Source organism: Paralichthys olivaceus, chromosome 3, assembly GCF_024713975.1.
Source record: "Paralichthys olivaceus isolate ysfri-2021 chromosome 3, ASM2471397v2, whole genome shotgun sequence".
Classification (NCBI taxonomy): Eukaryota; Metazoa; Chordata; class Actinopteri; order Pleuronectiformes; family Paralichthyidae; genus Paralichthys; species Paralichthys olivaceus.
Genome location: NC_091095.1, coordinates 21,319,610 through 21,338,538, shown reverse-complemented (window position 1 = coordinate 21,338,538; position 18,929 = coordinate 21,319,610). Strand labels below are relative to the sequence as shown.

Here is an 18,929-nt window from a genome sequence, read left to right as displayed (position 1 = left end):
CATTTTCTGAGGAGGTCCGTATATAAATTACCTAAGAGCTGGAGGTTCGTCTCCAGGCGCAGGGCCGACTCAAAGAGCAGCTCCTCTCTTCCCTGAATGGCCGTCTCAGCCTCCAGGTGATGCTGCAGCCAGCAGGCATACTCGTCCTTGCTCAGGATCTGTCACATAATCACAAACATTTATAAACACACACACACGTTTACACACATTCCATTATCTATTAAAATATTGGGGTAAGTGGGGCAGTTTCTCCTCCTTTGCCTACATAGCAGAGGAAGCTCCACAGGAGAATGTGAGACCTTGAGAATGTGTTTTATCACATCGTGTTGGTGACGGACTTTGCACAAGCGGGGATATAATGAGCGCAGCCTGTGAGAGCATAAATTAACAGCCTGGGAAAGGGGCACAGATTGCGGCTGAGTCAAAGAATGTCACTTTGGAGGGGCTGGTCTATGTGATCATCTGTGCTGGGCTACAAACTCAACAGCCACAGAGACACATCATCACCACCTTCTAACACAGTTTAATTAGAGAGGGCGTTTGTTCAGTACTTCTTAAGAGGTTTGTGAATCCCTGCTACCTTTTTTGCAATGCACAGTGTGCGAAGGCCATCTGCAGCATAAAGGTTCAGGTAGTTCTGGGTCCTGTAGACAATCTTTTTCTGTCGTTTCCCTTTGGTGTTACCTTTAAAAAAAAACAGATGAGGACAGAAAGACAGAGATGAAATATTCTTCTTTTTAGGACATTTGCATAAGTGGCTGAGGGTTTTGGTTCCAGACAGCCAACGGCTTCTTCCATGAGCCACATGAAAGCCATCTGTCCTCACACCTAAATTAACCATGTACACTGAGCCTCGATACATTTCACCAAATCTTAAGATTACTCATTGAGCTGTGTCTGGACTATAATAAGGAAAACTTGATAGCAACACTTTTTTAAATCTCATTTAAAAAACATTATTTATCAACATGAATACATTTTATAAAATGATTTGATTACAGTTGAATATTTCATGTCATATATGGAGGTATGAAGTATCAGATTTTTTGCTCAAGTGTCTCACTAGCACCATCTTTCTGGCAGGGAGACAGTGTACCAACAGATTGGCTTTATCAGACACAGATGAACAAGCCAACCCTCTGATTGCCAGCCATGTAATCTGACTAATAACACCCCAGCTTTGCTGCACATCCATTGCAACGCAAATGGATTTTTTAAAACTGAGAGGAATAACGTAACACAAGACTGTCAGAATCTAAACACAAAATGGATTTTATTCAGCATGATAGTAGATAAAATCTCAATGTGCTTTTATTCACAACTAAAGCATATCAATATGGCAGCTTCTTCATTTATCACAAATATTCTTGTTGCTCAAAGCCAAAAACGTGTTCCTTTTAGCCTGATGGGTGTGTTTCTGAGGACAGCAGGAGTTTTCTGTTTCTGACACGTAGCTGCTAGGACCAGAACAGACCAGATGCAGGTGTAAAGGCACACAATGTTTATTTTTCCTTCTCCCGAACATGAGAAAATCCACCGAAAATAGAATTTCTTTCCTTCGTGTTAAAGACTGTCAAATGTCAAGTCCAATAGTTACTCACCTGGTAGGTCTGTTCGGGTCTCAATCAACTCCTCAGAGAGTATTTGGCTTTTTAGCTGCTAAATGCTCCTTTATGTTTACTAGCTAACATTGTCTGTCATTTGGTGCTTGGCAGGTTGTGTGCAGTGGGTCTAGAGGGCGTTTCTTTTAGCAGTGAGAGTGATGGAAAACAGTTCAGTTGTGGGACATCAAATCAAAACAATTGAACTGAAAGATGCTAAAATGCTCAATTCAAAACAAGCGTTATTATATTTGGTTTGTCACAACAAATGACTCCTTCCACATCACCATTATATTACCAAAAAACTGATCATAGCAGCTTCAATTGAATGATTTTAAGATGTACAACATAATTGTAAATTTACAACTGCGTAGTGTGACAACTACGCACTACGAGCTGTATAGCTCCATAAATGTCAGTAGGAGAATCTCTATTGGTGACATGTAACATGTATTTTAGAAACATGTTCAAATGTTTTAAAGTGGAATGTGATATTAAACAATGCCTTGCTGCAAGAGGGAGACCAGAGTTCCGTCACCAGACACACACCAACTTAAACAGTCAACTTTCAGCACTTCACTCTGCACTCTGTTACTAATGACACACAACAACTCCCTCATCGCCTGAAAGGAGCCATTATAGATGTCTGTGTTATGAGGAGGCCCAACTCATGTCGTGCTCTAATTGGCTGGTTTTACCCAATGGAAAAACAAAGGGTTGAGTTGTCTGACCGAAGACACACCCTGACGGCTATTAAACGCACTGAACTGAGACACGTGTTGGAGGAGGGGTGAAGGTGTGTGTGAGGACTTTCCCAGTGACGTGTCTCTCCTGTCGTGTGCAGCACCACTCTGTGAGAGTGAGTGAAAAACTTCTCGGGTTGGGTCATTTTAATTTTCTTACTTTACCCACAGACACAAACAGAGACACAAGCACAGACACCATCTCAGCTGATGTCTCTGACCCTCTACAGTTAAAATGTCAATTTGTTTGAAATGACTGCAACAATATCAACACTGATCACCACCTAATGATTGATTCTTTTCTTAAATGAGGAAAATATTTCTTTACAGCTGCGGGCATTCATTCATTAATTCAGCTCTTCCTGATGCCACTCTCTCTCTTTCTCTCGTGCTGACATTCACATACAAACAGTTCCCGTCAGATGCTGTTGTAGATTTTCCTAGAATAAACAATTACTTAATCACCGGAAGAAAAAAATGCAGTTTTTCTAAGCCTAATATATTTTTAACATCATCTCAACAAATATTTGTATGAGTTGTTTTATGTTAGACAACATAAATAATAATCTTGAAGATGCTGCCATGGGTACATTATGAACATTTTATAGTTTAAATGATGAATTCACAAAAACAATACTGTGTGATAAAAAAAATTCTCGGGTGCAGCCTTACAAGCTTTGTGTTGTGTAAAGCCCCATGGTGTGTGGGCTGTAACAGTCCTCGCTAAGCACTCCTGGACAGATGTGAGGTGGCTGTGTACGGAGCATTAGTGAAAAGTGCCTGTGTAGCTCTTTGTGTGCCTGGAATACTAACAACCTGGTACACCTCTGCCATTAGGATGTTAAAGAACTTGCAGAGCATGGAACAAGGTTTATAATACACATAGGAAAAAATACACAAGGAAGCCCAGAATGTTTTTTTCAGGCACCAGTCAACGCAGGCATTGAGCTTTGCTGCAGTGACTTGCTCTAAAAAAATACAAGGTCTTACATAACATGTTACCTTATACGTTTACATCAGTGGAAGGCATGAATGTGATGGACGGGGGCGGGGGGGACTTGAGTGCTCTATGAAGGCAAAGCCCACCACTCTTGTTCAGACATGTTGATCCAAAGCAGAATCACGCTGCTTTTCACAAAAGCAGCTACAACTGAAAACAATACATCACTTTGGACTGACATCGTTTGCTGACATGTCAGATTCACACATGTTAATATTTCATCACATGATTTATACAGCTATGATTCAGCAGTTCTGGTGGAGACGTGCGCAGACATAATGCAGCTCTAGCAACACAGCATCCAAAAATCACATCATTGGACCATGTTGACAGCATTAATCAAGAGGGTACCACCACTCGATACACCTGTAGGGACAAAATGACTGTGTTTACATGCACACTAGTATCCTATGTATTATCAGGTTGAAGAAGTATCCTGTTTTTGTGTTTAAACACATATAAACATTGTTTCTCAATTTCAGTAACCTGGATAAGCCCCTAGCTAATGACCAAGGATGACCGGGCCTTTTCTGTCAGGGCTCCCAGTCTTTGGAACAATCTCCCAGAGGAGATCCATTATTTATTCATCTATGTATTTTTTTTAATCATCCTGGTTTTGAGAAATGATTTTACTAGCTGGAGCACTCCTTAAGTAACTGAGATACTGGTGCATGTAAACATCTTATCCCATTCTGATCACTGCCAACTGGAGCTCAAATGTGATCCTACACCATTGATTAATAACTAAATACATGTAGTTGTCAGTTTTTGTGAGCGTCAGAGATAAGGGTTACACCAACACTGAACCCCTAACCATAGGGCAGACACACACACATTTGTACAGCTATCTTAATGAGGACATTCCTTGGCATGATGCACTTCCGAGCCCCTTACCCTAACTATCAACCTCATTCTAACCCTAACCCCTAAAACCAAGTCCTTTCCCTCAAACAACCCATTAAAAGTGGGTCAAAAGACAAAAGGTCCTCCCTCTGAAGGTTGTAGGCTCAAACATGTTTCTGACAAGTATGCACACACACAATATAACAAATATTATCGAAACCAGATAAGCCTCATCACCGGGATACTAGTGCACACTAATGTAAGAATGGCAAGAATTGATGTATAAATAAGTGTTTTCCTACCTGTGCTGGGAGGTTTGATGAGTTCCATGATGACAGAGTCTGCTCCTTTAGTGTACACAGTGATCTGATCCGTCAGAGGATGTCTCACCACCACAGACATGCGCTTCCTGGTGGAGTCGAAGCCCAGCGTGTGCAGCAGCTCAAAGCTAAGCTTCCCCAGGTGCGGCAGTTCCACGGTCACCTGGTCTGGGAGGCGCCCGACGAGGGAGCACTTGTAAGCCCTGGCCGCGTAGACAAGCGCGGCCTCGTCAGGCGACTCCGCCTCGTAGCGCAGCTCGCCCTCCTCCAGGCCCCAAACCTTACCTTCATAAGAGGGCGGGGCGGGGCTGAAGGTGTGGTCCAGGCCTCTGCGAGAGTGCTCCTCATCCAGCTTGGTGAGCGTGCTCTCCGCAGAGGGGGAGGACAGCATGCTGGAGCAGCCCTTATTGGAGGAGCGGTTTGTGATGAGGCTGGAGGAGCTGCTGTTGTTGGAGCCTGACGTCAAGCGGCTGGGAGTGAAGCGCTTGATGAAGTCCTCAATGGTCTTGACCGGGGACTTCAGCTCAAACCTCATGCGCACCTGGAGGACGACAACTGGGATTAACTCCTGAAGCAGCAAGTAGCAATGATTTAATCTGAAAACTTAAAGTTTAATATTCAGCCTTTTATAATTTATGCTGAGTGGATATCTGGTTAAGAAAATATGAGTTAAACTATGAGCTGCTGCTGGAGGTAGACATTCAGGTACTGGTATCCTCCGAACACAGTATTGGGGTGACAGTATTTCATTGCATTCATTCGTTAATATTAGGATTAATATATCATAAAACCTGGACTCTACCTTTCACTGACAAAGTGCTGCATCACTGTGATTAAAGCTGTGCTCACTGCCTAGTTTCTGTGTAACTTCAGTTTTATGTTCTTATTTAAAATGTATGATTTATTATTTTACATCAGTACATTAACAGAGCATTAAAGGTCATGAAAAATGTACAGACTCAAAAACTACTGGCATACACCAGAATGACTCATCATGCTCTCTGTGTTGGAATGAGAGGTTCAGTGTTTCCATTGGAGAGTGTGAGTGTATGTTTTCTGTCTTTTCTCTCTTCTCTCTCATGCACTTTCATGATTTTTTTCTGTATAGTCACTGTTGTTATTACTGCTGTAGTCAGTTGTGGATGGTTGTAGCCTGCTTGGGTGAGACTGAGGGTGGGAGTGGGTGCTGGGATGGATTGGGTGTAGTAGAGACTAGAGGGTGTTTTTAAGATTTTGTATGGTGATTTTTCAATATCATTAAATATTGAATACAGCGATTGTTTAAAAAAAAAAAAAAGCAAGTAGGGAATAGTCCTTACTCAATACTACTACAATAGTTTCTTGAGCTTAAGATGTTTGTAAGATGGGTTTCATGATATACATTATAGAGCAAAGGTTTCAGGCATTTCATGTGGTTTAATGTATTCCAGCCCATGTGTGTATCAACTATCTTTGTCATGGGCCTTTGTCTTTTTCCTCCAAATTGTATCAAACCAAGTGCTCTGCTTGGTAGCCGAAAAAACAAATCTAAACACAAATGAACAATAAAAATATCTATACTCTTATGGTCTTCTCATCTCCAAGGAATGTGGTGTCAAATCTGGTGCGATTTGGACACGCAAAACATTCAAGTCAACTGTGAGGCAGCGACTGCTGGGTCTCATTAATGTAAGTGACGCTGTATATCACAACAATAGTGGGGCGATGACAACTGATTGTCCAGTTCAGACTCTGCATACTAAGTCGAGCTACACTCAACTTTAAATAAACAGGCGCACAGCTCTTTGTGCAGTAGCAGTGGAGTCCAGCAGTCGGTCTTTACTTTACTTTTTTACAGTTTTAAAAAGAAAGCAGCAACAAGCATCACCAGAGGTCAAGAAAACAGCCCATTCCAAACACAGGTTTATAATAGTAGTAAAACGAATGCCATGAACAGTAATTCATCAATTAACATCATTGAAAGCTTGTAAACTTTCACTCCGTTTTTCAAGGTATCTATAAGGTAGATCTCTTCTGTGGATTGGAGCCAGCTCAGTGTCACTGTCTTTGTGGGGGTCATAACAATGCTGTTCTTCAGCCCCTTGAATCTACCTTGTTTGTGTACATTATTGTATGATGGATAAGAATCTAAAACATCTAAAGTGCCTCAAACGTTAGCACAGTGCCGTGTTTGACAAATCAGCCTCAGCTTTAGACTTCTGTACTGATGAAAATGCACCTCCTGGCTTTAATCCTTCAGCCAATCCCTTATCCCAAGGTGGTGCAGCACAACAGCAGAGAGTGTGACTCACTTTGAGGTCTGCTGGCAGCCGGACCCACAGTTCTCACATATAGAGATATAAATCATTCAGGTGCTGGGTTAGCCGGGAAGGAATCATAATAAAATGTGAACAATTACACTGAAACGAAGGACAAAAAGTACAATCATTAAAAAAAAAAAAAAAACGAACTGAAAGGACATTTGTATCAAAGCCACTGTTTCTGTGCAGATTTACATTCCTTCCTTATCAGATAACCTCCAAACAGAAACACAGCAACATAAATAATGTGTCACAGTGTAAAGCTATATCTGAACTGATCTGTGCCTCTGACCAGCAGGACAGCGAGGCGGTGCACACAGCGAGTGGCGAGAAGAGGATATCACCTCTGAGCAGGACGACCACACCCAGACTCGCATAAAAACAAAACAAAACACGGATACACAACTGTGACTGGAGTGAGCACATCAAAGTCACAGGCAATGAATCAGTGAATGCTTTGTGCGAATGCACCGTTTTGGAATGTTTATGTGCTTTTAAGACTGTTTTTACAGTAAAAGTAGCCAGAAAAGTGTTTAAACCCTTTTTGTCATCAGATGGAAGCTACTACCATGTTGGTCAAAACAACAAAAAACAGAGAAAACAGACATTACAAACAAAAAAATATAGATTTAAAAATTCTATATTGACCATCTGCAGCATTTAAGATTCTGCTCTTGTTATTGGAGATTGTCTTTTAAAATTTTTTTTTTAATATTCGCTTCATAAAAGCTCCCTTGCACATTTGATCTCATGTTCAATGTATGTTACTGCCACTGGATGCTTGAATTTCCTTCGGGATCAATAAAGTATCTATCTATCTATCTATCTATCTATCTATCTATCTATCTATCTATCTATCTATCTATCAGACATTCTCAATGATGCATTTTCACTGTTCCTGAGATATCTCTCTCTCCTGCAGGATGTGTGTGAGGGGCAGGGTCAGCCCTCTCTAACATGCCTCAGCAGCACAGACACACACCTCACTATAGTCGATGCAGACAATGCTCACGGTGGCGGGAAACATGTATTTTCTCACTGCTTTTAAAGAGTAAATATGAAGATAAAGATCCAGCACAATAAGTCTTTTGCAATGGAGGAAACAAAAAGTACTCTGGTGAAAGTACATCACATATAAGCAAACTTGAACTACAGATGAGCTTTGCAGTATAAATCGTAATATAATCTGTCTTTGTCCCAGATATATGTATATACTTGAAGCCTGGAACCCACCCACACACCCACACACACTCACACACGCACACACATATGGGTGCTATCAAAAACAGAAATTCTGTTTCTCATCCCATCCCATCAGGGAGCTTTGTAAATATAAATTAGTTATTTGTTTCTTCTAAGGCCTTTAAAAAATAAATAAACTAAATTCATAATGAGACTTTTCTACCACAATCCAATAAAGGCAAAGTTGCTGAAAAAATAAAATACAAATGGACTGGTTTATATAAGGGGACTCCACCATTTATATGTTTCATATCCAAAACTTTTCCTTCTAAATTACTGATTTTCTAGCATAGTCAGATGAGATTTGCAGTATTTATTTTTATAATTTTGTGTATACAATAATGTATAATGCAGTAACACCAACATCAATGTGCCATCAGGCAGCCTATCGGACCAAATAAAAATATATTTCTCCTTAACCTGAGGAAGGGTTGAGATAGTGAGATTTTCTTGAGGTGAGTTTTACCTTCTGCCTGGGCTGGTTGGGGGAGGACACCACCACTGTGTTGCAGATTGTGAGAGCGATAAAGAAATCAATGATATCTGAGAGGTCAGAGGGCAGCTGGGACATTGGCTGGCTGTGAAAGCGCATGAAGTCCATCTGACTGCTGCATTCATTGACTTTGTCCAGGAGCTGGGGGTCAGGGGTGATATCTTTCTCCTGCGGGACAGAGAAGGATTTTATCAGTGAGGAGCAGACAGCACACAGTGTGAGGATGGCGGGACGGTGATGTGTACTGACCATGGGGCTGCTGAAGGCCGTGTGCTTGGATAGGATGCTGGCTCGCTTGGCCTCCGCCCTGCTGCCCGTCCTGCGATGGGACTTTGTGCTCTGGGAGCGCAGCACCACCGGGGCGCTGTGGTGGCTGGTCACGCTGTCCCGCCTGGGCAGGGTGCCTCCGTGAGATGTACACTCCTCTTCTTCAGAATCCATCTCCTGGTACATAGCAAGTCTTCTAGCTGGATAACACACACATTTCATTATTAACCCATTAGGACTGCATGGGATAATTGCGCATATAAATACCTTTAAGACCGGTTTTGACATCTTCATATTCACAAAGTTCAATGACTTATAATAAAAGCCAAATATTTGACCTATCAAATGTTTTTTTATCCATGTGTCTATTTGCTTTATAGGCTGAGAAATAACCACATTTTTATGGTTTTAAAAAACTGTTTTTAACATTGGCAATTCTGTCAGCTCTTCAGAAAACCCTCAGGTTTTAGGTGGATGTCAAACAACAATTTTTTATTTGCCGCCGTCTTAGTGGATTAAGAGGGAAGTAAAAAAGCAATGACTGCTTTTATAAGGGTGTGTGTGTGTGTGTGTGTGTGTGTCTCACCATTGGCATCATGGGAGTACTCCACCCCTGCCACAGTGCAGCGGCGAAACACCATCTTGTTCTCCGTCAGCGTGCCTGTCTTGTCAGAGAAGATGTATTGCATCTGGCCAAGATCCTCTGTGATATTAAGGGCTCTGCACTGCAGGTGAGAGTCTGTCTCCTCATCGTACAGATCCATGTCCTGATGGATGAAGTACACTTGGCAGATCTTGACAATCTCAATCGACACAAAGAGGGAGATGGGTATCAGCACCTTGGAGAGGAGAGAATGTTTATTAAAGAAGAAAGAGCTGAACATCAGCATTTCCCAGCTATATATATACTGTATATATATATATGATATGTACATTTGATCAAATCAAACAACACCTGGAAAATACAAGTTGAAATGAGAATGTGAAAACTAGTTCACAAGCAGGAGATTAAAAAAATAAAAATCACAAAAGGTGATGGATAAATTCTTAAAGGTTCAGTGTGTAAGATTTAGGAGAAAGGGTTCTATCGGCACAAATTGAATTTAAATTATCTTCATGATGTTTTCACTGGTGTGTTTCATCAAAATTGTATGAATTATAGTTTTCTTTATCCTAGAATTGGCCCTTTATATTTAAATACTTTATATTTACATTGAGGGGTCCTCCCTACGGATGTTTCTTACTGTCGTCCAAACAGGACAAACTAAACATCTTTTGAGTTTATGAAGGCTACCACAGGTTCTCTGTCATGGGGGGAGGTGAGGTGAGGGGTATTCAGCTGCAACACATGAACAGCTTACAGCTAAAAGTTACAGATTTAGAGTAGAAATAGCTTAATGGCTATATGTATGGAATAAATGGTGGTTTTGTTGAAGGGGCACTTGAGAATCGCAGACAGGATTATATTATACATACAGCTTTTCAGTTAACTTTGCTATGGGCCAAAAACATATACAAATAAATGTTATATGAGTTCTTAGTAGCTGCTTGATTGTTTAAAAATTGTTCCTGAGTGGGAGATTTCCAGGCAACATATTTGGAAAGTGGTTCCATAAGAAATGAGTCATAACTTTTGGGAGGGCAGATCAGCATGCACAGTGCTCGTGCCTGGATACTAACAGAATCATGTGTTTATTTCAGAGTGCATCGTCTGGCAACACTGGCGGGTCTCCGACCTCAAACAGTTCCTGTTTGTACAGCGTAACCATGCTGATATCTTCCCTGACCTCTCATTTATTTCAAAGCCAGCAGCAACATTTGACACAGGACAGGCTGACATTTGAGCTGACATTTTTTTTTAAATGCAACGAAAAGAAAATCAATAGCTATCAGGTGGCAACTTTTTCCTACTTTGGTCGTGATAATTATGCAGCATGAAAAGTACTTTCTCTCTGCTTTTCCACACTGAATGTGACGATAAGGATCTAGAGGTCACACACACACCTTTGGGGGATGAAATAACTAGCGCCAATGCTTTTGATTTACAGCAATGCCTGTTTGCAGCGGGATAAAATATTTCAAACTGAACATGATATCGTACGTCCTTTTTATATCTGCGTCTCTGTGGGCTTCTCCCCGGTTCATACCTGAAAGACGATGATCATAGTGAGGAAGAGATAAATGGCTGACATGATTGGTGATAAGTCTGTCCCCTCTGGACTGAGAACGTCAAACACAGGTCTCTTATCTCCGTACTGAAACATCCACAGCCCGTGACCTGGAACAACGATAGAACAAGGTCAACTCGTATAGACAAACGAACGAGAAGATATGAATAGAAGCACAATAAACACAATCCAACAAGACTTTGTGAGATTTATCTTTTGTTTCCAATAATAAATCCAGCAAATGAAGGTTTTCAAATTGAAATTTCTCAATACGACTAGGGGCATTGTAAGTGTAAACATAACTCCTAAACAGATACACACCCACAGCAGCAAACAGGCACATGACCAGCAGGATGATGACACACCAGAACACATCTACATTCATCTGTCTCTCCAGTTTGCTGCGTTTGTAGCGCGGGCCGTTGTTGTTCAGCATGGCTTTGGTCTCGTGACCTGCAAACACACACACCGTGTTAGATGCAGCAGGTCAGAGGTCAAGTGCAGAGTGTGACTGCCGATGACAGCTACTCTGGGGGCTTACCTGCATAAATGACTATTCCCACAGCCTCCTCAGTGTTGCGGATGGTGCAGCCTCGCAGCAGCAGGTTTTCTTTATAAAGTGCATCTCTTCTGCCGCTTCTATGGATTCTGTCAGGGAATTCATATTACCGTGAGTTAGGGGTGGGCAGGACACCCATGTGTGATAGTGCACCACAACATTTATTGTGCCATACAGACTTATTATTTAAAAAATAAGCCATTTCACTTCATCATGAGTTGTGGTCTGAATACTTGTCGTTATACAGTATATTTTTGGAGCAAATTAAAAGTACATCATAATCGCTACGTTGGCCAAACAGCAGCTGTCCTCATGCCAGGTGGGTGGTAATAAGGGAGCAGCCAAACTGATCAATTAAAATGTGGTGAGGTCAAAAATAGCAGTCTAAGCCTAAAGTGATGAGTGGAGTGTCAGAACGAGACAGAGACATCAAGGCAGCCCAGCAGAGGAAACTGTCGATCCCCGAAATGGGGCACTTCCATTGGTTTAGTATGAAGTCATCCAACACAGAGCAAAATACAGTATTATTCAATACAGTGTGTCTTAGGTGGCATGTTTTGTCTGAACTGTCCAGGCCTGAGGGAAACTAACAGAGCCTGACCTTTTTTTATTTTTTCTGAACCCAACTGCAACATGCTACAATTACTATAAGCTGCTCTGAGTTTGTTACCCTGTCCCTGAAATGCATGGATATTTCTTGTTTTCCCTGATTCCAGCCATGCGCAGAGTAAAAAGATCAAGTAGATAGCCCAGCCAACATCGCAGAACAAAACCTTTGTCCGAATCCAGCCCAGGTCCCAATGGGCTCGGGTCTGGGATCCAGCCCTACCATGAGTGCCAGTCCACAGGTTTATCAAACAGCTCAAACGACTATGGTTATGTCTTTACACTCAGGTGAAAGATGGTGATGCTTGTGGCGAAATGGAATATCTCTGCACACCAGAGCCACCAAGCCAACATAAGTTTTTCAGCTGAACGCCTCAATCCATCACGCTCCAAAGCATCATGGTCGTCCCTCAGCAAGAGCCCTTATCTCAGCACAAATCCCCTCTGATAAAGAAGCACTGAGCACGCGCTGCACCACAGAAAATGCCCTCAGGCTTTGAATCATTTAGGCAATTCACTGCTTCATCGCTGACCTTTAGATCTCACCTCATCATCTAAAATGCCATTGTCATATAAAGACTGAATCCAGCTCTCAGAAAAGAAAGGACTGAGTTAATATCCATTATAGGAAAGCATTTTAACCCAAAGTGAGATGTGTGTTGAGCTGCCATTAAGTCAGAGGAGTGTTGGATGGGTGAGCTGAGCTTTTACTGTCAGACGTACTATTACTAAATCAAGGATTACAAAGCAGAGTTTTATCATTTCTGTTCTTCTTCCTTCACAGCCATGTAGTTGTCGGCATGTTTACTAACAGGATGTTCATCCTTTGGCCTCTGACAGCAGGCCGCATGACACATCAGCACCGTTATGGATTAAGGGCAGTGTCCCTGATCTCACACACCGCTCGTCCTCGTTCATAGCGCACGCTGTTCGAGAAATTGATAACGCTCCAGACGCAGAGTGCCTTCTCTCCCAGAAGGCTGCGAGATTAGACTCAGTGCCACTGGTTGTATTGTAATAAAACACTGCTGGGACAATGCTGCGTCTGTGCTCCGATGTAGCCTGGCAACTGAATACCTGCAGCATCTGGTCTCCTTCTGAGCAAAGAATACATGTCATAATCATGTGAGTGCGGGTTCACTGTCAATTCAGAGGACACTGATCGTCTTTTCATCCTCACACAAACTTATGGAAGACACGGCTGGCATGAATTCAAGTCTCAGATAATATCTGGGTGAAGCAAACACGCTCCATCTCACTTGATACGCTTAAAGAAAACAGTCAGTAGCTACAAGCTGGTTGGCTTAGCTTAGCTTAAAGTGAGCTACATGGCTCTTTCCCAAGGTAAAACAAATCCACCTCGTAGCGCCTCTAAAGCTTAATAATTTATTTTGTTTGTTGTCATGACACACTGGGTTTTATTTGGGTTACGTGTTCATGTTTTACTGGGAAACTCCTGCCATTTAGTTTCAAATGAATCCAAATCACAGCAACATTTATACTTGTCCAGACTTCCTCATGCTATACTTAGACACTACCCCTCATCTGAATATTTAGGACATTTCTGATCTTTAAGGATCTCTCATTGGATGAATTCTCCTTTCTAATTGGCAGAAGGTTGCGAGGTATCCATGCAAAAAGCAGTTTGTCTAACAGCCTTTTCTAAATGTGTTACTTGGCCACAAAACTTTCTACCAACCAAAATAACCTGACCAAGAGGCTGAAACTGCAGGAAAAACATTGAAACATAAGTAAACCTTTTTTGACCCAGGGTCACTTCTAAAGATTTATTATTAACATCATGTATTGTGTATGTCAAAACACACTGTGCTTTATCTGGGTTAAGTGTTCCTGTGTGAGGTTTTTTTAAACCACTATGAGTATTTGTACTGCAGACAGAGACAAAAATGAAGTTAGGTGTAACACAGGAGAGGCTGAATGACAGGCACATTGTTGCAGCTAACACAGTGTCTACAGCTATAGACAAAGAACACACAAAAGCGAACACATTTATGTCTGATAGACTCCAACTCATTGATCCACATTGTGACAAATTTGAAAGACTTTCAAATCACAGCACAGTTTGCTTCATGAGCACTTCCAGACTTTAACCACCACAAGCACTCGTCTCATCAAACATGCGTTTCCCCATGCTCATTAACTAAGACATTAGTTAGACTTAACCAGAGATAGATTAACAATGCAGCAAATACCGGAACATCTTCGGTCTGGTGGAGTAGATTCGACAGTGACATGCCGAAAGAAAAACAAAGACTCATCCAATCTCAAACATTTAAAGCTAGGGTTGGTAATCTTGGAAAAGCTATAAAGAGCAGGCCACCCTTTGGAAATATGTAACAAATAAATCCCACCCCCTCCAATCAGCCCTCTCGTCAAAGTTTACCCACAAAACACATGCAAACAACAGCTTTGGTTATGAGATTGCAAAGAGCAGCTGATGGTTCATTTTGTTCTGCTGCTAAACGAAGCACATGTATCTAAAAATGTACACGGTCAAATGGGTGAAACCCTGCAACCGCATCCCAAGAAGGCAAATTGTAATCTTGATTTGGAAAAACTGTTTGAGTCATAATTATACGTTGGAAACTGCAGGCATGTCAACAAACCGCAGTTTCACATTATTTCCATTTCAAAGCTCAACACTGCTCAAAATGTCACTGCATTCATTTATGACCAAATGAAAACGAAACATTTAATGAGAGATAACAAATTAAAAAGCCAAGCATCTCTGAGTCCAAACACAAGGTGGGCAGAACACACACACACTAAACAAGGACAAAAACAATGAAATACTCACATGTAGCCTCGGAATCTGTTCAGGTCATTGTTGGGTTTTTCACATTCAATTACGCTGTTGTATTTTAAAGGGTCGAAATCACAATCCTGCAAACAGAACATAGATAAATAAATTACTTTTTCTTATTCATGCAGTTCCTGACAAAATAACTGATGGTGCCCTTACAAATACTTGTACTAACACAAAACCGCAATGTTTGCAGTTTAAATGTGATGTCTGCATACTCAGGCTCCACCCTTCACCTCGATGTTCTGGAAATGTTAATTTTGTTGAAAACGTGTCTGACGTTAAAAAGCTTCGGCTACATTCTTCACATGTGAAAGTCAAACTATGGAAAATGTCTAGACCAAATACTGCGGACATGTTCTTAATGTCTGATAACAGTAAAAGACACACAACTTCAAAATCAATCTTTCAAAATAAACAAACTGGTCTCTCAATGGATACATTCTGATTGGCTGAAAGCTTAAAGTGTGTAATAAACCTTTTCTGATTGTATTACTTTGTGACCAAAGTTCCAAACCAACTAAAATAAACTGACCAACAGGCTGAAACTGCAGCATACACACTGAAGTCTCAGTGAACATTTGCTTCTATCAAGGAATTTAACAAAGAAACAGTTTGTGTGACCACAGGAAAACAAGAGGAAATGAACATCCGTCTCACCAGGTCAAAGAAGCTGCGGACGACCTGCCTCTGCTTGAGGTTGGTCTCTCCATCCAGTGTGGCGGTCTCGATGTGGCACAGGCGGTCGGGGTCGCTGGTGCTCAGCAGCAGAACATCGGCGGGGAGGATCTCGTTGCATCGCAGCCTGATGAAGTCTCCCACTCGAACCTCCTTCCAGTACTTCTCCACATAGCGTCTCTCCGCTCTGCCAAAACAAGCAAAGAGATGGTGTAAGCATCGGGATGAGAGACGTGTAGCTATTGTTTTCAATCACTGGTGGTTCTATAAACAGAAACTTCAGTTCCACTTCTATAAATCTGGAACAGCAGACATGTTGAGCATGAATGAGGACAGACTGTTTGCTGGTGCTGAAGCTGTTACCACAGACTATAGCGGTAACGATTCCTCTTAACCTAACTCGTCTCAACGCCTTATTCAATATGTCCATCAAAATACAAAACATGTCCAAAATGTAGCTCAGCATGAACACAACTCTGCGTCCTGAGAGGACATAAACATACTGTATGCGGAGGGACCGGAACTTTCTCAGAGGTTTAAACCAACGTTATTCCCCAACTGAAGAGAAAAGGATCTCATATCTCATATAACACAACACTGCCTTTGTCAACACACAGATTCTTCTCTTCACAGATGTGGTTGTGTTGTTATTGTAAATGATGTCACTAATCTGAGTGGAATTTGTTGCATTGGAAGGGATAACAGCTCCGACACTACATTAATGGTAACCAGCCTTCATTTCTGATCAATGTGACTAACCTGGTAGCAATGTACTAAATACACACACACACACACACACACACACACACACACACACACACACACACACACACACACATTAATGAGTTACATCAGAACATTTCTTTCCTTTCATTCTGTCACTGCAGTTCACGTGGTTTCAGCATGAACATCTGACTATTTCCATGCAAAAACTGTGAACGGGACAATAACAACACAGAAAAAACAACACAGGGAACGTGGGATAGTAAAAACTGGTCTTCATAACTGTTTGTGATGTACAATTTTTCTATTGCCTGGAAAAAAGAGAACTCAGTAGCCTCTGAACAAAAAAGTCTTTAGAGCAATGAGTGCTAAACGTGTGATTCAGCTTTTTAAAGCTAAGTGTGAGACATTTATACAAATGCAAACAGGGGCATGATGCCAAAAATATTTACTTATAAAATGATGCTTAATTATCGGTCAACTTGTTAAATTCATCAAATAAGTGAATAATTAAGTGAAATGATGCATGCATGCAGTGTAGAGCTAATAAGATTATATGATTAACTAAAAACTTCATAGTATCTGTTTTCATAGCTGATAACTCACTGATTATTTATCTCTGGTTCCAGCTTCTCGGTTTCTTTATCTTAATTCTCAGTAAACTGAAAGTCTTTGAGGTTTGGACAAGTAGTTGAATAACTAAAGCTATTTTTAAAAACTTCTCCTTGGGCTGTGGACGACTGTAACAAAAATTATTTCTTATAATTGATAGATCAAGAATAATTGATACTCAAAAAAAAAAAAATCTATTTGTGACTTCAGTTTCTACTTTCCAACTGGGAACAACAATGTGCTTTTATTTTGAAGAGAAGAACAGGGAATGCTTTTCTCTGTAAGAGAAATAAGTCACAAAGAAGTAAAACCAAGACCAAAATCCTGAAACAGCTGAAAAAACGTAATGTAAATATGTCTACTCCTCGTGGACACGTTTACATTTTAAATGTGTGAATCTAGTGAGCACATGGCTTTGTTATCTTTGACTTCACACCTTATTAAATGTACACAGCCCACTGGAACCATAACATACCAGGATCATGAATCTATGAATACTGATGAAATAACCTTGAGCACTCCTCTTACTAGTGATCTTTGTTTAAAGGTCACAGCTACTGTGAAAACTATACTGCTAAAAACGAAAGCAACAGTCCTGAATGGAGGAAATTGTTCTTATTTCTGTGTCAGGGGTTTCTGAGCGTTAAATTGTTTTATCAATGTTTATTTCTGTAGATTTAAGTCAAAACTGTGTTGTCTGAAAACAAGGAGACTATGCATCTGGTGAAAATGCATTATTTCTGCGGTGTAATGGCGGTCAGAGATCTGCCCTTCAAGGATGACACAATGAGAAACTTATCTTCAATTCTCTGTAAAGTAAAGAGGACAAATGAGAAGAAGTCCCACACACGTCACTAATGAATGATCCGGTTGTGAAAGAGTATATCAGCTCAGATGGAAAACAACGAGATAAACTGTTGCGGTAAAAATGAGGCGTTAAGTGACCAGGAATCCAGATTGTTTCAGGACAGCACCAATGGATGCTGATGTCACTTTGCAAAACAGATTAGGAGCAAACTATTTACATTCTGTTAAAGTACACTTGCAAATGTGCGATTTTAGTGTATATGTGTCTTTGTAGCGGCTCTACAATCTACATTTAGGAGGAATCCTCTGCTGTAAATCATGACTGTTTCCATCATTTTGACTTTGTAAATATTAGTAATTTTGATAAAAATGGAATTTCCTTATCACAAATCCAGACTCCCCCTACACTGCCACGTGAAAAGTGGCTGTGTGAGGATACATTTTAGTTTTCATAGACATGGGTTCACCGGTAGCTTTATGGAAAGTGATCCACAGTGTGAGCGACTTTGTGTGTCACCTTGAGGAAAATGACACAAGTGTGGGGTTAAGTCCAGTCAGCTGTTATTGGGCATTAGAAAGGAGATGTTTTGCACAATACTGCCAAAGCAGAAGAAAATTCAATTATGTCCAACCTTGACAGAACAACTCGGGTCAAGACTTTAGCTAGAACTCTGGAGCTGCCGAACACTGAGCCTTTTGATTACCGTGAATTATGCTCTGTACATGGTCGACAGTGCTGCTTTTCATTAGCAAAATACACTGCATGCACACACACACACACACACACACACACACACACACACACACACACACACGGGAACATAGCAGGAGGGCTGGGAATTGCAGGGTAACTCACATTACGATACGTGACACATGGCCCACGATAACGATAATATCCCCACAGGGGTTCTGCGATAATCAAAATATTAATACAACCATAACAAAACATCATGATAACTGTTTACATGAAGAATCCAAGATGCCCCTAAAGAGGAAAATAACAGGATGTGTGTATTTATTCGCTGCAATTTGGTGTCACACAAACAATTGAGAGGAAACAATGTACAAAAAAGTGCATTGGTGTAGTGAGTGAGTCCTCCTCAAACAGTTTGACATCTTCTGTCACTTTGTATTGATTGTGTG

The 18,929-nt window shown here is 41.0% G+C and overlaps 1 protein-coding gene across 1 annotated transcript in view; it reads right to left on the bottom strand.

Annotated features, from left to right (window-relative positions):
- The window catches only part of atp10a (ATPase phospholipid transporting 10A), a 36,260-nt gene that overhangs the window by 15,609 nt on the left and 1,722 nt on the right, over positions 1-18,929 (bottom strand). Inside the window, exons 2-12 of the mRNA XM_020081325.2 lie at positions 15,627-15,831; positions 14,961-15,046; positions 11,519-11,625; positions 11,299-11,430; positions 10,957-11,087; positions 9,396-9,648; positions 8,792-9,009; positions 8,516-8,710; positions 4,490-5,048; positions 581-684; positions 32-158 (exon numbers count right to left, since the gene is read on the bottom strand). Of these exons, the coding sequence (XP_019936884.2) occupies positions 32-158; positions 581-684; positions 4,490-5,048; positions 8,516-8,710; positions 8,792-9,009; positions 9,396-9,648; positions 10,957-11,087; positions 11,299-11,430; positions 11,519-11,625; positions 14,961-15,046; positions 15,627-15,831 (2,117 nt within the window). The remainder of the gene's footprint in view (positions 1-31; positions 159-580; positions 685-4,489; positions 5,049-8,515; positions 8,711-8,791; positions 9,010-9,395; positions 9,649-10,956; positions 11,088-11,298; positions 11,431-11,518; positions 11,626-14,960; positions 15,047-15,626; positions 15,832-18,929) is intronic.